This window comes from Oryctolagus cuniculus, chromosome 1 (assembly GCF_051225735.1).
Source record: "Oryctolagus cuniculus isolate XC-2025 breed Fujian yellow rabbit chromosome 1, ASM5122573v1, whole genome shotgun sequence".
NCBI classification, from domain to species: Eukaryota; Metazoa; Chordata; class Mammalia; order Lagomorpha; family Leporidae; genus Oryctolagus; species Oryctolagus cuniculus.
In genome coordinates, this window is record NC_142867.1 from 65,453,986 (window position 1) to 65,474,618 (window position 20,633).

Consider the following 20,633-nt stretch of genomic DNA (forward strand, 5'->3'; position numbering starts at 1 on the left):
GAAGCAGATGATGGCTCAAGTACATGGGTCCCTGCTACCCACTTAACAGAACCAGGTAGAGTTCTGTGTTCCTGACTTTAGCCTGCCCTAGGCTTGGCTGTTGCAGGCATTTGGAGAGTGAGCCAACAGGTGAAAGATCTCTGTCTCTCCCTCCCTGTCACTCTGCCTTTCAAATAAAATAGATAAGTCTTGAAAAAGGAAACCCTGCAGAAAATGTTTTTTTTTTTTTTAAAAGGGCTTTCTTTTATATAAAATTGAGTGCTAAAGTATTATGTCTTATTTTACTTGGTAGTTCTTAGTGGTTCCTCTTGCAGTTGATGGTGCCCTGTGTTTACAGTATTTCATATACTAACAGGATTTTGATATACTTGTTTAGTCTTCTCTAATTAATTGTAAACTTTTTGAAAGCTTTGCTTGCTCCAAAGTGATTAGCATGTTGGACTCAATAAACATTTGTTGAACTCAGATACAGATATAGTGGGAATGTGACTTTTTCTTCAGCAGTTTGGAATTGTCCTTCCTGTATTTATTAGGAAAGTAAATGGGGGCCGGCGCCGCGGCTCACTAGGCTAATCCTCCGCCTTGCGGCACCGGCACACCGGGTTCTAGTCCCGGTCGGGGCGCCAGATTCTGTCCCGGTTGCCCTCTTCCAGGCCAGCTCTCTGCTGTGGCCAGGGAGTGCAGTGGAGGATGGCCCAAGTCCTTGGGCCCTGCACCCAATGGGAGACCAGGAGAAGTACCTGGCTCCTGCCATCAGATCAGTGCGGTGAGCTGGCCGCGCTGGCCATTGGAGGGTGAACCAACGGCAAAGGAAAACCTTTCTCTCTGTCTCTCTCTCTCACTGTCCACTCTGCCTGTCAAAAAATAAAAAAATAAAATAAAATAAAAAATAAATAAAAAAGTAAATGGGAGGAGGGAGTCATAGATTGTTGAGTATAGAAGTGAAATTCACTGTTTCTCATAGTGTCCATTTCACTTCAACAGGTTTCCTTTTTGGTGCTCAGTCAGTTGTCACTGATCAGGGAGAACGTATGATATTTGTCCCTTTGAGACTGGCTTAATTCACTCAGCATGATGTGTTCCAGATTCCTCCATTTTGTTGTAAATGACATGTCCCATAATTTCTTTATTCAGTCTACTGTTGATGGGCATTTAGGTTGATTCCAGGTTTTAGCTATTGTGAATTGAGCTGCAATAAACGTTAAGGTGCAGACAGCTTTTTTTGTTTGCCAATTTAATTTCCTTTGGGTAAATTCTAAGGAGTGGTATGGCTGGGTTGTATGGTAGGGTTATATTCAGGTTTCTGAGGAATCTCCAGACTGACCTCCATAGTGGCTTAACCAGTTTGCATTCCCACCAACAGTGGGTTAGTGTCCCTTTTTCCCCATATCCTCTCCAGCATCTGTTGTCGGTAGATTTCTGAATGTGAGCCATTCTCACCGGGGTAAGGTGAAACCTCATTGTGGTTTTGATTTGCATTTCCCTGATTGCTAGTGATCTTGAACATTTTTTCATGTGTCTGTTGGCCATTTAGATTTCCTCTTTTGAAAAATGTCTATTGAGGTCCTTGGCCCATCTCTTAAGTGGGTTGTTTGTTTTGATGTTGTGGAGTTTCTTGATCTCTTTGTAGATTCTGGTTATTAACCCTTTATCTGTTGCATAGTTGCAAATATTTTTTCCCATTCTGTTGGTTGCCTCTTCACTTTCCTGACTGTTTCTTTTGCAGTACAGAAACTTCTCAGTTTGATGCAATCCCAAATGTTAATTTTGGCTTTGACTGCCTGTGCTTCCGGGGTCTTTTCTAGGAAGTCTTTGCTGGTACCTATATCTCGCAGAGTTTCTCCAATGTTCTCTAATAATTTGATGGTGTCGGGTCCTAGACTTAAGTCTTTAATCCATGTTGAGTGAATTTTTGTGTAAGGTGAAAGGTAGGGGTCTTGCTTCATGCTTCTGCACGTGGAAATCCAATTTTCCCAGCACATTTATTGAATAGACTGTCCTTACTCCAGGGATTGGTTTTGGATCCTTGATCAAATATAAGTTGGCTGTAGAAGTTTGGATTGATTTCTGGTGTTTCAATTCTGTTCCATTGGTCTATCCATCTGTTTTTGTACCAGTACCATGCTGTTTTGATAACAACTGCCCTGTTGTATGACCTGAAATCTGGTATTGTGATGCCTCCGGCTTTGTTTTTGTTGTATAAGATTGCTTTAGCTATTCGAGATCTCCTGTGTCTCCATATGAATTTCAGCATCGTTTTTTCCAGATCTGAGAAGAATGTCTTTGGTATTTTGATTGGTATCACATTGAATCTGTAAATTGCTTTTGGGAGAACGGACATTTGGATGATATTGATTCTTCCAATCCATGAGCATGGAAGATTTTTCCATTTTTCTGGTATCTTCTTCTATTTCTTTAAGATTTTGTAATTCTCATTGTAGAGATCTTTAACTTTCTTGGTTAAGTTTATTCCAAGGTATTTGATTGTTTTTGTAGCTATTGTGAATGGGATTGATCTTAGAAGTTCTTTCTCAGCTGTGGCATTGCCTGTGTATACAAAGGCTGTTGATTTTTGTGCATTGATTTTATATCCTGCTACTTTGCCAAACTCTTCTATGAGTTCCAATAGTCTCTTAGAGTTCTTTGGATCCCCTAAAGGCATTCGGATCTGGCTGAAGAGCCCATGAGAGTATTTTAGGCATGGAAAGGCAAGACACTCTGGCAAAAAAAAAAAAAAAAAAAAAAAAAACCTAAATGAAAGATCTCTCTGCGAGTGAGATCCCAATGTCCCAATGGAAAGAACAGGTCATCAGAGAAGGAGGTACCTTTCTCTGAAGGAAGGAGAGAACTTCCACTTTGACTATGACCTCTTTTAAATAAGATCGGAGTCGGCAAACTCAAAGTGCTTCCATAGCCTTGGCAACTCATGACAAGAACCTAGGATGATTACTGACGCCATAAACAAGAGCGTCAATTTGCTAAAGTCAACAACAGGAGTCACTGTGCACTTACTCCTCATGTAGGATCTCTGTCCTTAATGTGTTGTACAATGTGAATTAATGCTATAACTAGTATTCAAACAGTATTTTACACTTTGTGTTTCTATGTGGGTGCAAACTGTTGAAATCTTTACTTAATATATGCTAAACTGATCTTCTGTATATAAAGATAATTGAAAATGAATCTTGGTGCGAATGGAATGGGAGAGGGAGCAGGAGATGGGAGGGTTGCGGGTGGAAGGGAAGTTGGGGGGGGGAAGCCATTGTACTCCATAAGCTGTACTTTGGAAATTTATATTTATTAAATAAAAGTTAAAAAAAAGAAGTGAGATTCAAAAATTGTGATTATTGACATTATGCAAAAATGAACTTGTGCCCTTATTTACTTTCCTCTTTAATTCCATAGTTATATCTCCCTGTCTTTATTATAGTAAGAAGATATAGCTCAGGTTGTTAAGATTAAATTTAAGGAAATTTAAATTATGTTTGTAAAGTGCCTAGCATATGTGTGGGATCTTCAGAAAGTTCATGGAAAGTGAGTATTATGAAAAGAATTTCATGGATTGTGAAAATTTTTTATACCAAAATAAACATTTCTTTCCATTTTTTCACAAACTTTTTGAAATACCCTTATATACATGCCTGTCTTTTCATATACTTGTCATTTCTTTCATTAAACCAGTGTTTCCTGCTCCATAAGAAGCATGGTTAAAGACACATAAAAACTATTTTTAATTCAGTTTACTGTGTGAATCATCTCATCTACAACATATTATTAGCTAAATTTCATCATAAATGGCATTTTAGCTTATTATGGGTAAGTAAACTTGGGAGTGCAGCTACCCAGATAATCTACCAGCATTTCGATACTTTTAATCAGGGGGAAATGCAGTTCAGTATTCTCAGTAAGCAGCTTTATAAACCTTTGGATTATAAATCTGTTTTTAAGTTGCAGTATCTCTACACTAAGATTTTTTATTCAGTGAGTGTTGGGACATTTTCATGTTTTATTGGAATTATATAGTTTGTATTTTTGCCTCTTTTCAATCCAGGTCAATGTTTAATAAGGCTGGTTCTTTGAATGTTTATACCATTTGCTGTAACAGAATCTTCATATCAGATATCTTTGTGAATCCTTGCCTAACCTGATTACACATCTTTGTGAGCCCCAAGTGAGACTGAATGTCCCAACTATGAGCTGTCATGGCTTATTTATGATAGAATTATATACCTATACACTACCTTTTTCTATTCTCTATGTATGACCTCTTTGCCAGCAAAGACCAAATTTTAATTAATGGGAGTTTCTGGACTGCTGATTTTCTTAGTGCCTAGGAAATATATCGGGACCTCCCCTACAGGGCATACTCAAATGTCTTTGTAATTGAATTGGAATTAAAATAGCAGCTGCTGTATACACAGGTTGTGACTGGAAAGAAGCTCTGAAATAATGGCCCTAAAGATATTTAATGTTTGCCTGTGAAATTTGTCTTTTATTCTAAGTCATCGTGGCATTCAGATGACTCTGGGAAGTGAGTGTAATAGCTGAACTGTACTTCATTGAAGGCTTCTGTATGGACTTTCTTGGTGTTTAAATTCTGACTCCAAACCTGCTTGTTTGCTTCCCGTTGTGGCAGAATGATGTTTTGTTGTTGTTGTTGTTTTATTAGACAGGCAGAGTTAGATAGTGAGAGAGACAGAGAGAAAGGTCTTCTTCCTTCTGTTCACTCCCCAAATGTCCACTACGGCCGGCAAACTGCATCGATCCGAAGCCAGAAGCCAGAAGCCAGGTGCTTCCTCTAGTCTCCCATGTGGGTGCAGGCACCCAAGCACCTGACCATCCTCCACTGCCCTCCTAGGCCACAGCAGAGAGCTGGACTGGAAGAGGAGCAATCAGGACCAGAACCTGGCACCCATATGGGATGCCGGTGCTGCAGGCGGAGGATCAACCAAGTGAGCCATGGCGCCGGCCCGGCAGAATGATGTTTTACACAGATGCTGTTCACAGCTAAGGCCATGCACATTGATTATAAGTTTGACCAGCTACAATTAGCCCTTGCAGAAACATCAAAAAGCCTTGTGTGCTGTCTTCCATTAAAAAGCTTTGTATACTTGCTTTCATTAATGGTGTCCCAGTGGCTGTGTTTTCCCCAAATCATTTTAGAAAGGTTGTCATTATATCCTCTTTACTCTCAGTGTTTTTGAAAAAGAAGTCATTATGTTACTCCCATGTTGAATGAGTGCTAGAACTAAAACTTAGAATTTTTTTCCTAAAAAAGAAAAAAATTAAGCGAAGTAGAACTCGATTAACAGAAGTGCAAGGTTACAAGACTTCTTTCTATGATGTAGCAATTTGTTTTTATCCATATACTTTTTAAAAAAAGATTTATTTATTTATTTGAAAGAGTTACATAGAGGAGCGAGAGAGACAGACAGGAAGAGAGGTCTTCCATCTTATGGTTCACTCCCCAGTTGGCTGCAGTGGCCAGAGCTGCACTGATCCGAAGTCAGGAGCCAGGAGCCAACAGCTTCCTCCGGGTCTCCCACACGGGTGCAGGGGTCCAAGGACTTGGGCCATCTCCCACTGCTTTCCCAGGCCATAGCAGAGAGCTGGATTGGAAGTAGAGCAGCTGGGTCTCGAACAGGCACCCACATGGGATGCTGGCACTCCAGGCCAGGGCGTTAACCTGCTGCGCCACAGTGCCGGCCCTTATCCATATCCTTTTTAAGCAAAGTATAGTCTTGTGTAATCTGACTCAGCACATTGGAAGTTCCCGTGGACTAAGTATCTTAACAGAAAATGGCTTTAAGTGAAGTAAGGTTTCATTTATTTGCTTGAAACTGCATTATATATTGGGCTAAAAGTATCCTGCCCTGTGTAATGCAGAACATTTTGTGAAATGCTGCTATTTCCATTTTTGGATTCAATGATGCCCAATTATGAGATGATTAAACATTCTCACAAGTAATCATCACAGGAAAGTACTAGGATTAGGAGCTAGGATTTTCAAGCACGTGGTAAGTATTTAATAAGCTGGAACTCTAAAACAAACCGAAAACCGCCAATGTCCTCTTCCTTTGAGTGGCATCAGAAAATTCAGAGTTGTGTTTGATTCTTGCTTCTCACTTTATCCTCCTGTTTCCTCCTATCATCGTTATCATTATCATTATCTTGACTTTGTTAACCTTGACTTTTTCTTAGTGTTCATTGTGCTTAAGCCTCCTTCAGGGGTCTTCTCTCAGTCATTACTATCCCTACAGCAGTAACCAATCCACTTTCACCTCTTTCTAGGATTTCTGGGTGTTGTCAGCTTTGATGATTTCAAGAATGGAGAATCTAATATTACTCTGAAAATAGTATTGAAAACTGATGAGAAAGTGATCCTGTAAGTTAGATTCTCATTCAGCTGCTTTCAGTGGTCTTGGACAAGTTATATAGCCTTGGCCATAGTTTTTTCATTTGCAAAACAGGGATTATAATAGTAACCCTAGAGGACTGTAGTAGAAATTAATTCATGTGTTTATCTCTATGCTCTCTCCAAACCTAATTAAATTATAGTAAAATAATTTGGAAAAAGGAATAAAACAAAGTTCAAAGAGGAGAAGATACCAAGGAAATTTAGGAAGACAGCCAGTTGAAGAATATTAACTCACTGATCAGAGAAAACTCTGCTCCTCCCCCTCTCCCTTCCCTCCTTCTGTCACCTTCCTCTCTCCTATCTCTGCCTTTCAAATATTAAATCTTTTAAAATAAATGTATGCGTTAATTTTTTGGAAACATTAACTTTATACCATTTATTTATTTTTAAATATTTATTTATTTATTTGAAAGAGTTAAACAGGAGAGGCAGAGAGAGAGGTCTTCCATCTGATGGTTCACTCCCCAATTAGCTGCAACAGCCAGAGCTGCACCAATCCGGAGCCAGGAGCCAGGAGCTTCCTCCAGGTCTCCCACCTGGGTACAGGGGCCCTAGGACTTGGGCCATCTTCTACTGCTTTCCCAGGCCATAACAGAGAACTGGATCGGAAGAAGAGCAGCTGGGTCTCAAACCGGCACCCATATGGGATGCCAGCGCTTCAGGCCAGGGTGTAACCTGCTGCACCACAGTGCCAACCCTATACCATTGATTTATATATCTACCTGGATACTAGTATTACACTGTCTTTTGAGTACTATAGCTTTTTAGGGAGTTTGTATGACCTCTCACTTTGTTCTTTTTTTAAAACAACTATTTAAACTATTACAGATCCATATGAATTTTAGGATCAACTTGTCAGTTTCTTCAAAGAAGCCAACTTTAATTTTCATTGACATTGCTTTGAATCTTCAGATCTATTTGGGGAGTATTACTGTCTTAACATTAAAAATGGGAAGTTTTTCCTTTTATATCTTCTTTAATTTCTTCAGCAGTGTTGTATAGTTTTCAGTATATAAGTCATCCATTTCTTTGATTATATTTATTACTAAGTATTTTACTGTCAATGCTGTTATAGATTGAATTGTTCTTAATTTCATTTTTTGGATTATTCATTGCAAATATATAGAAATAAACTAGTTTTTGTTATTTGACCTGTTCTACCTCAGCTAACTTGTTTTTCATGATGTTTTAAAAAGATTTATTTATTTTATTTGAAAGTCAAGAGTTACAGAGAGAGAGAGAGAGAGAGAGAGGTCTTCCATCCGATGGTTCACTTTCCAAATGGCCACAACAGCCAGAGCTGCGCTGATCCTAAGCCAGGAGCCAGGAGCTTCTTCCGGGTCTCCCACATAGGTGCTGGAGGCCAAGTGGGCCATTTTCCACTGCTTTCCCGGGCCATAGCAGAGAGCTGGACAGGAAGTGGAACAGCCGGGTCTCGAATCAGCACCCATATGGGATGCTGGTGCTTCAGGCCAGGGTGTTAAACCATGGTGCCACAGGGCCGGCCCCATTTTTCATGATTTTTAAGTGTACTCCTTATGATTTTGCCCTAGATATTTAGCATACGTACTTAATATAAAATTCTTAAATTTAATTATAATCTCTGCTGTTTTTCTGAAAGAATGGAAAGATCTTAAAACCGATAGCAGGTGGAATAACGGTGGCCCAAAGGTGCTATTGTCCTAATTCCTAGAACCTGTGAATATTTTATTTTACACAGCAGAGGGGAGTTAAATCTACAGATGGAGTTAAGATTAATAATTAAAGAGATTATCCTGAGTTATCAGGAGAGACCCAATGTATTTTTTTTAAGTTTAAATCTTTTTTTTTTTTTTTTTAAGATTTATTTATCTGAAAGTCAGTTACAATGAGAGAGGGAGAGAGAGAGAGAGAGAGAAGAGCGAGATGTCTGCTGGTTCACTCCCCAAGTGGCTGCAAAAGCCAGCTGTGGGCCAGGCCAAAGCCAGGAGCCAGGAGCTTCTTCCAGGACTTCCATGTGGATGTAGGGGCCCAAGCACTTGGGCCATTCTTTGTTGCTTTCCCAAGCACATTAGCGGTGAGCTGGATTGGAACTGGAGCAGCTGGGACTCGAATAGGTGCCCATATGGGATGCCAGTGCTACAGATGGCAGCTTAACCTGCTACACCACAGCACCAGCCCTAGTTTATTTTATTTTGAAGATATTTGGAAAGCAGAGTTAGAGAGGGAGGGAGAGAGAGACAGAGATCTTGCATCCAATGATTCACTGGTGTACCATGTTCTTAGTTACTGCAGTTTTGTAGTGTCCCAATTCCTTTTACTGAAAACCTTATTAGGATTAAGTAAGGGGGATTATGTTTATTAAAAGCCATTTAATGATGGCAATAATAAAAATTTACTGACATCAAGCTAAGTGCTTTGTACATAGTAGCTCATGTCATACTGTCAACATATTCGTCATCAGATGCCTCACACTCTGGGAATATATTAACTGCATTGAACAAATGTAGGGTGTTCTTGATGTCATGGATCTCACGTTAGTGGCAAATTAGGTGGGTAACTGAAGGATAATAAATACACAAAATTTTAAGAAATTATTTTTTTAAAGATTTATTTATTTGAAAGCCAGAGTTACACACACAGAGAGAGAGAGAGAAAGAAAGAAGGGGGGGGTCTTCCATCTACTGCTTCACTCCCCAAATTGGCTGCAACAGCTGGAGCTGTGCTGATTTGAAGCTAGGAGCCAGGAGTTTCTTCTAGGTCTCCCACTCAGGTGCAGGGGCCCAAGGATTTGGGCCATCTTCCATTGCTTTCCCAGGCCATAGCAGAGAGCTGAATAGGAAGTGGAGTAGCCAGGACTTTGGCACTGCAAGCGTCAGCTTTACCCACTGCGCCACAGTGCCAGCCCTTAAATGATTAGTTCTATGATAAAAATAGAACAGACTAATTTGAGAGTAATTAATGGATGAGAGGGCTACTTTAATCTGCATAAAGCACCCATAAAATTGCTAATATAACCACATCTGATATGAAGAAACTCAGAGAAGTTACATGACTTGCCCAAGGTTACATAGTTAATAAAGGCAGAACTGATCATGAAATTAAGCCTTAGAAGCAAATGGAAAATAGTTTTAGAAATTACTGAGTGTTCGTGGTTCCTTTTTTATTTTTCTCTTTCTGCTAGAAATAGATTGTTAAGGTCAAAGTATAAGCTAAGAGCTCTTAATTTGGGATTCGTAGATAGATATCTTAAAGTCATTTATCTTTTTTATTTATTTATTTATTTTTTTGGACAGGCAGAGTGGACAGTGAGAGAGAGACAGAGAGAAAGGTCTTCCTTTTTCCGTTGGTTCACCCCCCAGTGGCCACTGCGGCCGGCACTCTGCGGCGGGCGCACCGCACTGATCCGAAGCCAGGAGCCAGGTGCTTCTCCTGGTCTCCCATGGGGTGCAGGGCCCAAGCAATTGGGCCATCCTCCACTGCCTTCCTGGCCACAGCAGAGAGCTGGCCTGGAAGAGGAGCAACTGGGACAGAACCTGGTGTGCCAGCGCCACAAGCGGAAGATTAGCCTGTTGAGCCGCGGCACCGGCCCACTTATAATCTTAAGCAAAGTATATGTACATGCATTTTTTTTCTGGATTGAGTTTTCATATTTCATGAAAGTCTAAACATGATTGTGCTAATACCGAAGGGTTTGTGAATATGTTTGATTGACATGATTTAGGCAGAAGCCATCTTTCTTTCATGTTTCTCATAGCACTAATTTGTTCTGTCTCTGCCAGACTCCAAATTAGCATTTATTTTGTTAGATTTGAAATTAATTTTGGGGGCCAGCTCTGTGGTGCTGTAGGCTAAGCCTCTGCCTGTGGTGCTGGCATTCCATATGGGTGCTGGTTTGTGTCCTAGTTGTTCCTCTTCCTATCCACCTCTCTGCCAAAGCCTGGGAAAGCAGTCATAGATAGCCCAGGTGCTTGGGCCACTGCACCCATTTGGGAGACCTAGAAGAAGCTCCTGGCTTCAGATGGCCTTTGTGACTGTTTAGGGAATGTACCAGTGGATGGAAGACCTTTCTGTCTCTCCCTCTCTTTGTAACTCTACCTCTCAAATAAATAAATAAATCTTTAGAAAAAATTTTTTTTCTGACATAAAAAATGTTGTATATAGTTACCTACCAAGGTAGATTTTTATTTACAAAGTATAGGACTTAATCTGTCTGTTAGTTTGGAACTTTAGAATTAATTTTGATTCCTACTGTTAGTCATTTTTCTGTATCTTGAACTTTCTTAAGATTCATTGATTGCTTTTTTTTGTTTTGTTTTGTTTTAGATTGATTTATTTATTTGAAAGGCAGAGTTACATAGAAAAGGAGAAGACAGAGATCAATTCCTTCACTGGTTCACTCCCTAAATATCCGCAACAACCAGGGCTGGGCCAGGCCGAAGCCAGGAGGTGGGACATTCATGTGGTCTCTCACATGAATTTCAGGGGCCCAAGCACTTGGGCCACCTTCTGCTGCTTTCCCTGGGCACATTAGCAGGGAGCTGGATCAGAAGTGAAGTAGCCAGGACTCAATCTATGCCCATAATGGATGGCGTTGCAGGTGGACTTATCTACTGCACCACAGTGCAGTTCCCTCCATTGCTTTTTGAAATGTCTTTATGTTTTCCTTTTTTTTTTTTTTTTTTTTTTGACAGGCAGAGTTAGAGAGACAGAGAGAAAGGTCTTCCTTCTGTTGGTTCGCCCCCTAAATGGTTGCCACAGCCGGCGCACTGCACCGATCCAGATTCAGGTGCTTCCTCCTGGTCCCGCTGGGGTGCAGGACTCAAGCACTTGGGCCATCCTCCACTGCCTTCCCGGGCCATAGCAGAGAGCTGGACTGCAAGAGAAGCAACCAGGACGGAACCCGGCACTCCAACTGGGACTAGAACCCGGAGTGCTGGTGCCGCAGGCAAAGGATTAGCCTAGTGAACCATGGTGGTGGCCTGTGTTTTCCTTCTTTTAAATTCTGTTGCCAGTCTAGGCTCCTGTTCCTTGCTATCCAGGTTATTGCAATGTATTTTCCCCCTAGAAACAAATCATTCATCAAATTGATCTTTCCTTATACTTTTCATCCATGCTTTTTATTAGCTCCTCACTTAGTGTGATACCATCTAAACCCTGTCTGACTTTGGGCTCCTCCAAAAGATCACACACACAAATAGAAAAAGGATATATGTTCTCCATTTTATTATGTTTAACATCATTGTTTCACCACTACCTACTTTGAGTTGTGTCACTTTTAGCTTTTCAAAATTGCTCTACTTATTTCTGCCTCATTCCAGTTAGCTGTTTGTTTTTTCAGTGTCCCCCATGCAGCCACTCTATTGGATCATGATTTATGCTCATTTCTCTGCTTGAAGAGTCTGTCTTATCCCTCTATATTTCCAGGAGTCCAAGTTCTACCTGTTCGACCACACCCAGCTTAAATGCTATTTTTTTCTTTGAAATTTCTCTTTATTCCCTAAGTTGATCCTCCTTTGAGCATTCATAACACTTTATGTATACTTCTTTTGTTTTTAATTTATTTTTTATTTTTTGACAGAGTGGACAGAGAGAGAGACAGAGAGAAAGGTCTTCCTTTTCTGTTGGTTCACCTCACAGTGGCCGCTGTGGCTGGCGTGCTGTGGCCGGTGTACCGCGCTGATCCGAAGCCAGGAGCCAGGTGCTTCTCCTGGTCTCCCATGTGAGTGCAGGGCCCAAGCACTTGGGCCACCCTCCACAGCAGAGAGCTAGACTGGAAGAGGAGCAACCAGGACAGAATCCTGCGCCCCGACCGGGACTAGAACCCAGGGTGCTGGTGCCGCAGGTGGAGGATTAGCCTAGTGAGCTGCAGCACCAGCCAATTTTTAATTTCTAAAAAAGGTGTTATTTATTTATTTGAAAGAGATATCTTCCATCTGCTGGTTCATTCCCCAAATGGACTCAACAGGTCTATACTTAAGCCATCATCAGCTGCCCCCCAAGGATGCATTATCACAAAACTGAATTGGAAGCAGAATAGCCAAGACTCAGTTGGCAGCTTAATTCACTGTACCATAACACTTTCCCTCTCTGCTTATTTAATGTCTAATATTGCAAAATTAACCCAAGTCGTAGACTGGATAAACAATTACATGTGCAAAAGACGGTATTGGAGGTATGCTAGAAGATCTGTGTGGGTACAAGCAACTATTGGAGATGCAGAATTATTGATTCCTAATTAATGGGAGTCATTTGGTTAGTGTAATACTTGGTTAGTGTAATTTGGGTAGTCTCTGGAACCCTCTCTTTTCTTTTTCTTTTTTTTTTAAGGATGAAGTTAGAAGTGGATAGTGTTCTCCCAGGAATAATAGCTTTTAAAAAAAAAAATTTTTTTTTAGGGGCCGGCGCTGTGGTGCAGCAGGTTAAAGTCCCAGTGCCAGCATCCCATATGGGTGCCTGTTTGAGTTCCGGCTGCTCCTCTTCCAATCCAGCTCTCTGCTATGGCCCGGGAAAGTGGTAGAAGATGGCCCAACTGCTTGGGCTCCTGCACCCATGTGGAAAACCCGGAAGAAGCTCCTGGCTTCAGATTGGCTCAGCTCTGGTTGTTGTGGTCATTTGGGGAGTGAAGTTGAATGAAAGACACCCCCCCCCCACCTCTACCTCTCTCTGTAACTCTGTCTTTCAAATAAATAAAATAAATTCTAAAAAAAAAAAAGATTTATTTATTTGAAAGTCAGAATTACAGAGAGAGGGCGAGAAAGAGATTTTGTATCTGCTGGGCCAGGCCGAAGCCAGGAGCCAGGCAGGGAGCTGGATCTTAAGTGGAGCACCTGGGACTCAAACCAGTGCCCATATGGGATGCTGGCATTGCAGGCTGCAGCTTTACCCACAATGCCACAATGCTGGCCCCAAATACTATCTTTTTATAGGAAGTAATTTTTCTTTAACTGCTGGTTGGCCAACTTGGAAAGTTCCAGTGGCATTGGAAAATCATCCATGTTTTCATTCTGTTAAGGAAGCCTCTGATACTGTGCACTGAAGCCTTACTACTTTTCAGAAGCATAATTTGAGGTGGAATATAGCATTGAAATAAACAGCTGAAGCTTTGGAGAGTGATGGAACTGTATTTGAATTTTATTACTGCCATGGAATAGTTGTATGACAGTAGGCAAGTTACTTTATCTTTAAATCTGTTTTTTTCATCTGTGAAATGAGAATCAAAGTAACTCAGAGTTTTGTAGTAATAAATCAATCATGCCAGTAGTATTTGGCATAGTAACTCACTGTTGTAAACAGTAATCATTAAGTACTATTACTATGATGATATCCTAGGTCTGGATATCAAAAATTCATGCATGGATTATTAGAATCCCTTACAGCGTGTTTGACATGTCATGTTGTGTTATACTTCACTTATTTTATGCATGTGTGGATTTATGAGTGGCTTATGAGTAAGTAGAACTAGAAGTTCTGCTTTTAGTTTCCCTGTTAGAAATCAAGTGCAACCAGAAAACAAAAGAAACAGGGATCCAGGCCTATGTTTACTTCCAAACAGATATTTTTTCTGCATTTAGACAGGATTATCCATTATTGAGGATTTTCTGTTAATGAGCAAATGTCAGGTATATTAGAATCTTTAAAAGACATATTATTTAGTCACTACAGTCCAAGCAGCAAGAATTTGAATAATTTGACCAAGCCTATACTTCAAGTGTTAGGAACTTGCAGGGAATAGGGAAATGGTATACTGTCTGTTTCCTTCACAGTCATGTACTTTACTTTTATGTTCTAGCACCTCTCTCTCATCTTGGGAAACTTAAAACAATCTCAATGCCCGGGCTGTACATCAACAGGGGTGGGGAACCTTTTATCTTTACGGACCACTTGGATATTTATGACATCATTCATGGGCCATGCAAATTTATCAACTTAAAAATTAGCCTGCTATAAATTTTTTGAATTCAAGTCCCAGTTGTGGTTGCCTTGGGAGGAGGGCCAGACCAAATGATTTCATAGCCTTTATATGGCTCATGAGCTGGATGTTTCCCACCCTATCACTACAAGTTTTTAGGGAATAAGACTTAAGAGTCAGTATTTCTTGGAGTTGCCCAGGTGGCCTATGGATGGCCATATCACCTTGAACAAAGTGGCCAATCTCTAGTTCCAAGGGGATTTTATTGTTACAGAGGTTGAAAACTACTGACCTGACTCAAGCCTGAAACAGAATAGACATTCAATATAGTAAGGCTTCACTTTTGAAAAAAATACAACCCTGACTACCCAACTCTGCTCTGTTGTAATTCTTTCTAGCACTATAGTTATCTAAGCGTGCTTTTATATTAAGCTTACAATTTATAGATATCCTCCATTCAGCCCAGTGGCATATATGTCTGGTAAGAGATAATGTTTTACTGATAGATGTTTGAATTTCTTCCACTATTACAAAGAAGAATAGGTGTGGAAATAGGGGGAGACTTAAGGTTTCTTTCCTGTTTCCCATCCAGGATTGAAGACATAACTTGCAAATAGACATTTGTTCATTTTTATAATTTTTTTTGGAAATGATTTTATATTTTTTAATAATCATGGTCAAAAAAAAAAGATAGAGAAGGACTGTATTTAAAAAATTGTTCTTTGATTTCCAGGTCATAGTTCTTCTCCCAGAATATGATCAATGTTATAATAGTATCCTTCCAGAGATAGTTGAAACATATATTATCAGTTCTATATCAAGTTTAAACAAGTGGTAGTATATGCATCCTGTTCACTTGTTTGTCTTTCTAACTAACACTACTTAATGGTGTGTCTTGGAGCTACTGTATATCCATATATAAAGAATTTTATCATTAAATGATTTCTTCCTTCTAATATAAATAAAAGTATTTCTTGGTCTTTTTTAATAAATTTATTTTATTTTATTTGAAAGAGTTACAGAGAGAGGTAGAGACAGAGAGGTCTTCCATATGATGGTTCACTCCCCAGATGGCTGCAGTGGCCAGAGCTGAGCTGATGCGAAGTTAGGAGCCAGGAGCTTCTTCCAGGTCTCCCACACTGGTGCAGGGGCCCAAGGACTTGGGCCATCTTCTGCTGCTATCCCCGGCCTTAGCAGAGAGCTGGATCGGAAGAGGAGCAGCCTGGACTTGAACTGGCACCCATATGGGATGCTGGCGGTTTAGGCCAGGGCTTTAACCTACTGTACCATAGCGCCAGCCCCTTCTCTGTCATTTTTTTAACCACTTGCCTGTGATGGATACTTAGGTTGTTTCTTTTCTGTTAGGAAGAATGCTACATTGAATAAATAAGTCATACTTTTGTTTTAGCAATTTTTTTAAAAGATTTATTTGAGAGGCAGAGTTACAGAGAGAGGTCATCCATCCACTGATTCACTCCACAGATGGCTGCAACGGCTGGAGCTGGGCTGGAGCCAGGAGCCAGGAGCCAGAAGCTTCTTCCAGGTCTCCCACATGGGTGCAGGGGCCCAAGCACTTGGACCATCTTCCATTCCTTTCCCAGGCCATTAGCAGGGGACTGGATCAAAAGTATAGCAGCTGGAATTTGAACTGGCGCCCATATGGATGCCGGCAGCACAGGCGGAGGATTAACCTACTACACCCCAGCACCATCATCCCCCACACCCCTCGCCTTTTTAAAAAAATAATTTGAAATGCAGTTACAGAGGGAAAAAGAGAGGCAGAAAGATCTGATCTTCTTTCCCCTGGTTCATTCCCTAAATAGCCACAATGGCTGGGGCTAGACTAAGCCAAGGCCAGAAGCCTGGCACTCCATCCCATTCTGTGGGTGCCAGGGCCCACGCACTTGGACCATCTTCAGCTGCTTCCCCAGGAGCATTAGTAGGGCACTGGATCAGAAGTGAAGCAGTTGGGACTCAAACTGGTGCCCATGTGGGATGCCTGTGTTGCAGGCAGCAGCTTAACTGACTGTGCCACAATGCTTGCTTATCTAGGAGCAACTCTTTTAAAATAAATTCATAGAAATCTAAGGTATTCATATTGCCATTTTACTTTCCATTAAGATTGTATGTTGATTGGCTGAAAAATGACAAGGATGAAAAAGTGTGAGGGACTAGCAGCGTGGTTGGGCCATGGGGCTTCGGACTGAAGCCTACTATGCTAGATGGCATCCAAGGCATAGATGGCACCACAGATAAGACTGTGCCATTTTACTAACATTCCCCCCTTTTGTTTTTTATAAAGTAAGAGTTGTGTGGAATTACATCAGCCCCAAAAGTCCAGGAGGGGTGGAGGGACAATGACCTGTTTTTAGAGCTATTTCCTGCTGACATGGGGTGACTAGTTACTCTCTGCTGGCATGGGATGATGTCTCAAGCTGCAGTCTCCTGGGTGGGGAGCTAAGTATATTCCTGTAGCAGCATTTGGTTGACCGCCTGGAGACAGTATAAAAGACAGGGTGAGAATAGCAGCCAATGGTCTTAAGAGTGGCATTAACCAAATAATGAGAGGATTTCCTAGAGGAGAAGAAATGAGGGGGTCTCTGAACCCTAGTGACTAACTGATGGATGTGGTTTTATCTGGCCTGATTGGTTAACATAATAACAATACTGTTAAGGCTCTTCTATTCCATAGAACCATGCCTGTTAGGTGATATGGCTTTGGAGACCTCAGATGGCCTCCAAATTATTTAAAATTATTAAAAAAATACCTCAGCTGAGGTCTCAGTGGACCTAGTGACCTCCTCTTGTATCTGTTGGAGTTGTTTTGGAGTCAGTTGGTCGAGATAATGTTGTGGCCCAAATATGTTCCTGAGATCACAGCTGAGGAGAGGGAGGCTGCGAAGCTGATCCCAACAAAGATTGGGAGAAAGGCCACTTGTCTCTTGTGGGCAGAGGGGTTTGTCTGTAGAGAAAATTCTGAGCAATCATACAGCATTAAGTGGGGGGAGAGGACCATCAATACACACGGGTTAGGAGTAGAGCCATTGATGTTAGAGTAGAGGCTATGATTAGAGAGAAATGAGGCCCCAAGTGGGCCAGTAAGAGCCTAGAACAGAGGACAGAGTCATTGGAGGACCTAAGAAAGCTGCTGTCTAAGCCACAAATAAGTTTTCCAATTGAGAGGCAAACAGAAACTGACAGAAGAGGCCTGATAATCAGATGGGCTTTAAGGCGTTGCCACTTCTGAGACCCAGGCCTATCTTATCCCTTCACATGGGGGTACATCATAAGGAAGGTGTAAATCTCATTAGGGAACACACTCTGTTGACTTCCGTTACCTAGCTGGCTTAGGAGGAGAGCTGGCCAGGTACAGGCAGGTGACATCTAACAGGAAATTTACAGTTCTTCTTGCAGTGTTGCTGACCCTACTTGGCGCTCTCCTCAGCAGCGGTGGTTACTTTGGTAGCTGGGCCGAGTGAGCCCAGCTTAGAGCCAACAAACAAGATCTGTGATTCTGACCTGAAGTCCTTTGATTCCAGGGCAGTTCCATTTCCAGTGACCCAACTCTTGGCTGGCAGAGCTGCCAGGGCTCTTTATAAAGTGACTTCTGCTGACGCCCTGACTTTCCACATTGAAAGCCACTGCAGTGGACTGGCCTGATCACTGTACAGAGCAGCCTTAATTGGCCTGCCATCTATCTTTACATTGCTTCTGATGCTTAGCTGTCTTTTCCTTCTGGTTTTTGTTAAAGCAGACCAGAGGATGCAAGTCAACAGGGTGCTTAAGTCCCATCTCTAATCTTTGGTGACTTAAACTAGAAGTCTATAGTCACAGGCATGTTCTGATAGTGGTTTTTCTGTGAGGTAGACAATGCCCATGAAGAAAGCTATGTCCTCACTTTAAAACTTTCTCTCCCTTTTTTGGTCTGAAAGGGAGGTTTTGCCTGTTTACTGTACCCATGGTGAAGTAAGTCTAGCTGTGAAATTGTAATTTAAGCTCTCCTTTTGGCTGTGATATCATTAGAGAAAATGTTAGCCGTCCCTTTTATAAGATAAAAAAATCTAAACTGTCCATCCCAGACAGAACACAAAATCTGTGTCTCTTTGCTACAAAAATCAGAAATAAAACCTTAAATTTAAGAGCTAGTGCATGGAATCATATCCCATACTTTAGAACAGTTTTAACAGAGTTAGAACTAGGGAAGAGAAATAGCTTACTGGAGAGCTGCCTGGAAAACTGACCGAGTGTCATCAGTTAGAACTGTTAAAAGGAGATGCTGCAAGTTTTAAACAGATTTTAAAATGTTTACTAACATATGCATTGCAAAAAAACCTCATTGCTTTAACAGAGGATCAGATTCTAGTTCTATGTCAATTAGATTAATAGCTTTTGCTTTCCATCAGCTAATTTCCTTGACTTATGTTTTGAAATAACCTTTTAGAAATCTCCAAATTAAGACTTTTTTTTTTTTTTCGCCAGATAGAGTTATAGACAGAGAGACAGAGAGAAAGGTCTTCCTTCCATTGGTTCACTCCCCAGATGGCCACTATGGCCAGCACTGTGCTGATCTGAACCAGGAGCCAGGTGCTTCTTCCTGGTCTCCCATGTGGGTGCAGGGGCCCAAGCACTTGGGCCACCCTCCACTGCCCTCCCGGGCCACAGCAGAGAGCTAGACTGGAAGAGGAGCAACCAGGACTAGGACCCAGCTCCCATATGGGATGCCGGCGCCGCATGCGGAGGATTAACCAAGTGAGCCACAGTGTTGGCCCCCAAGACAGCATTTTCTAAATAAGATAACATATCTGATTTCAACCTTAGTTACTTTCAAGCAGTGTGGAACTGTTTTCATGTGGATAATTTATGAAAACATGTTAGCAAACTCAAGTAGTTTTTCTATAGAATATAAGGTGTTAAGAATACCAGAGTTTACATTTAGACATATTTATCTCATTTGCCTTTACCCAATTTACATTTAGCAATTACACCTGGATGAGTGAAGATACTGGTATTATACCATACCTCTATCTGAATTAAAGTCAGAATTGAATTCATATGGGATTCTACTCCTTTTATAAAACTCTAGCTGTAAATCAATGACATTAAACCAGAGATTGCAAAATCTACCTTAGGAAAGTCCTTAAATTTTTTACTCTTCAGTCTGCATTTGAACTTATTTAAACACATTTTTAATGTTATGCTTTGTGATGAACTCATTATATCTTTAAGAGAATAAATACCCTTGCTATTTTCATTCAGATTTATGTTTAGCATTTGTTGACCAAGATTTTATCTTTCAGTGCATAACTATTTTTTTACTTGAAATCTCTTTCTCTTTTTGTTCCCGCAGCCCTGGAAGAAAACGAGACTTTTCCCCTGTTCCTTGGAGTCAGTACTTTGAGTCCATGGAAGATGTGGAAGTAGAGAATGAAACTGGCAAAGATATATCCTTTGCAAAGTGGTTATTTGGCAAGCTTGCGATGCCTAAGAAGTCTTGAATAGTTTCTAAAAATGTTCTTTATTTAGCTGTTTCATTTTATTCCCTACCTGTGCTTTGTGTAGTATGACATATGACCTCTAAGTCCATGCCAGTGTCTTTCTTGGCTGTAATTGTCTAATTCATGGAGAAATGATTAAAATGTTTAAACTATAAAATTCCTGAAACTGATGTATCTCTTAAGGACCCAGGGAGAGATTTCTGGAGTCAAGTGAGTTGAACCAGTTTAGTCATTAGGACAAAGGGGATTTTTTTTTTTTTCACTGAAGAAAATATATTATTGGTTCCTTACTTAAAAATTGAAGGTTGGATCTCAGAAACATCTATTTAAGTTTCTCTTGAATTTGGAAATCTTTAGTTTTGCATATAGCTTTGTGCTGCCTAAGGTTTCTAGTAAATATTATAATGACTGAGTAACTTCCATGAACAAATACTTAAGTACGTTATCTTTGACTATTCATACACTTTTCGAGTTTACAAGAGTGGTTCAGAGGGTCCAGTCCTGCTCCTTCTGCATGGAGGAGGCCATTCTGCCTTGTCCTGGGCTGTGTTCACGGTGAGTTGATAGTAGGAACTGATGTCAGTAAAATCATTGTTTACTTATGGGTGATTTAACTAGCCAAATTCTTGTTGTGCACACTCATATTACTTGGTGTAAGAAGGTTAAGGGGAGCTGGTGCTGTGGCACAGTGGGTTAAAGCCCTAGCCTACAGTGGGGTGCCAGTTTGAGCCCTAGCTGCTTCTCTTCTGATCCAGCTCTCTGCTATGGCCTGGGAAAGCAGTACAAGATGGCCCAAGTCCTTGGGCCCCTGCACTAGCATGGGAGACCT

The 20,633-nt window shown here is 40.9% G+C and overlaps 1 protein-coding gene across 3 annotated transcripts in view; it reads left to right on the forward strand.

Moving 5' to 3' along the window:
* Positions 1–20,633, forward strand: part of PPME1 (protein phosphatase methylesterase 1) — an 80,397-nt gene that overhangs the window by 14,250 nt on the left and 45,514 nt on the right. For all 3 annotated transcript variants that reach the window (XM_070075305.2, XM_089330776.1, XM_089330786.1), the window contains exons 2-3: positions 19,657–19,750; positions 20,267–20,359. In XM_070075305.2, the coding sequence (XP_069931406.1) occupies positions 19,657–19,750; positions 20,267–20,359 (187 nt within the window). The remainder of the gene's footprint in view (positions 1–19,656; positions 19,751–20,266; positions 20,360–20,633) is intronic.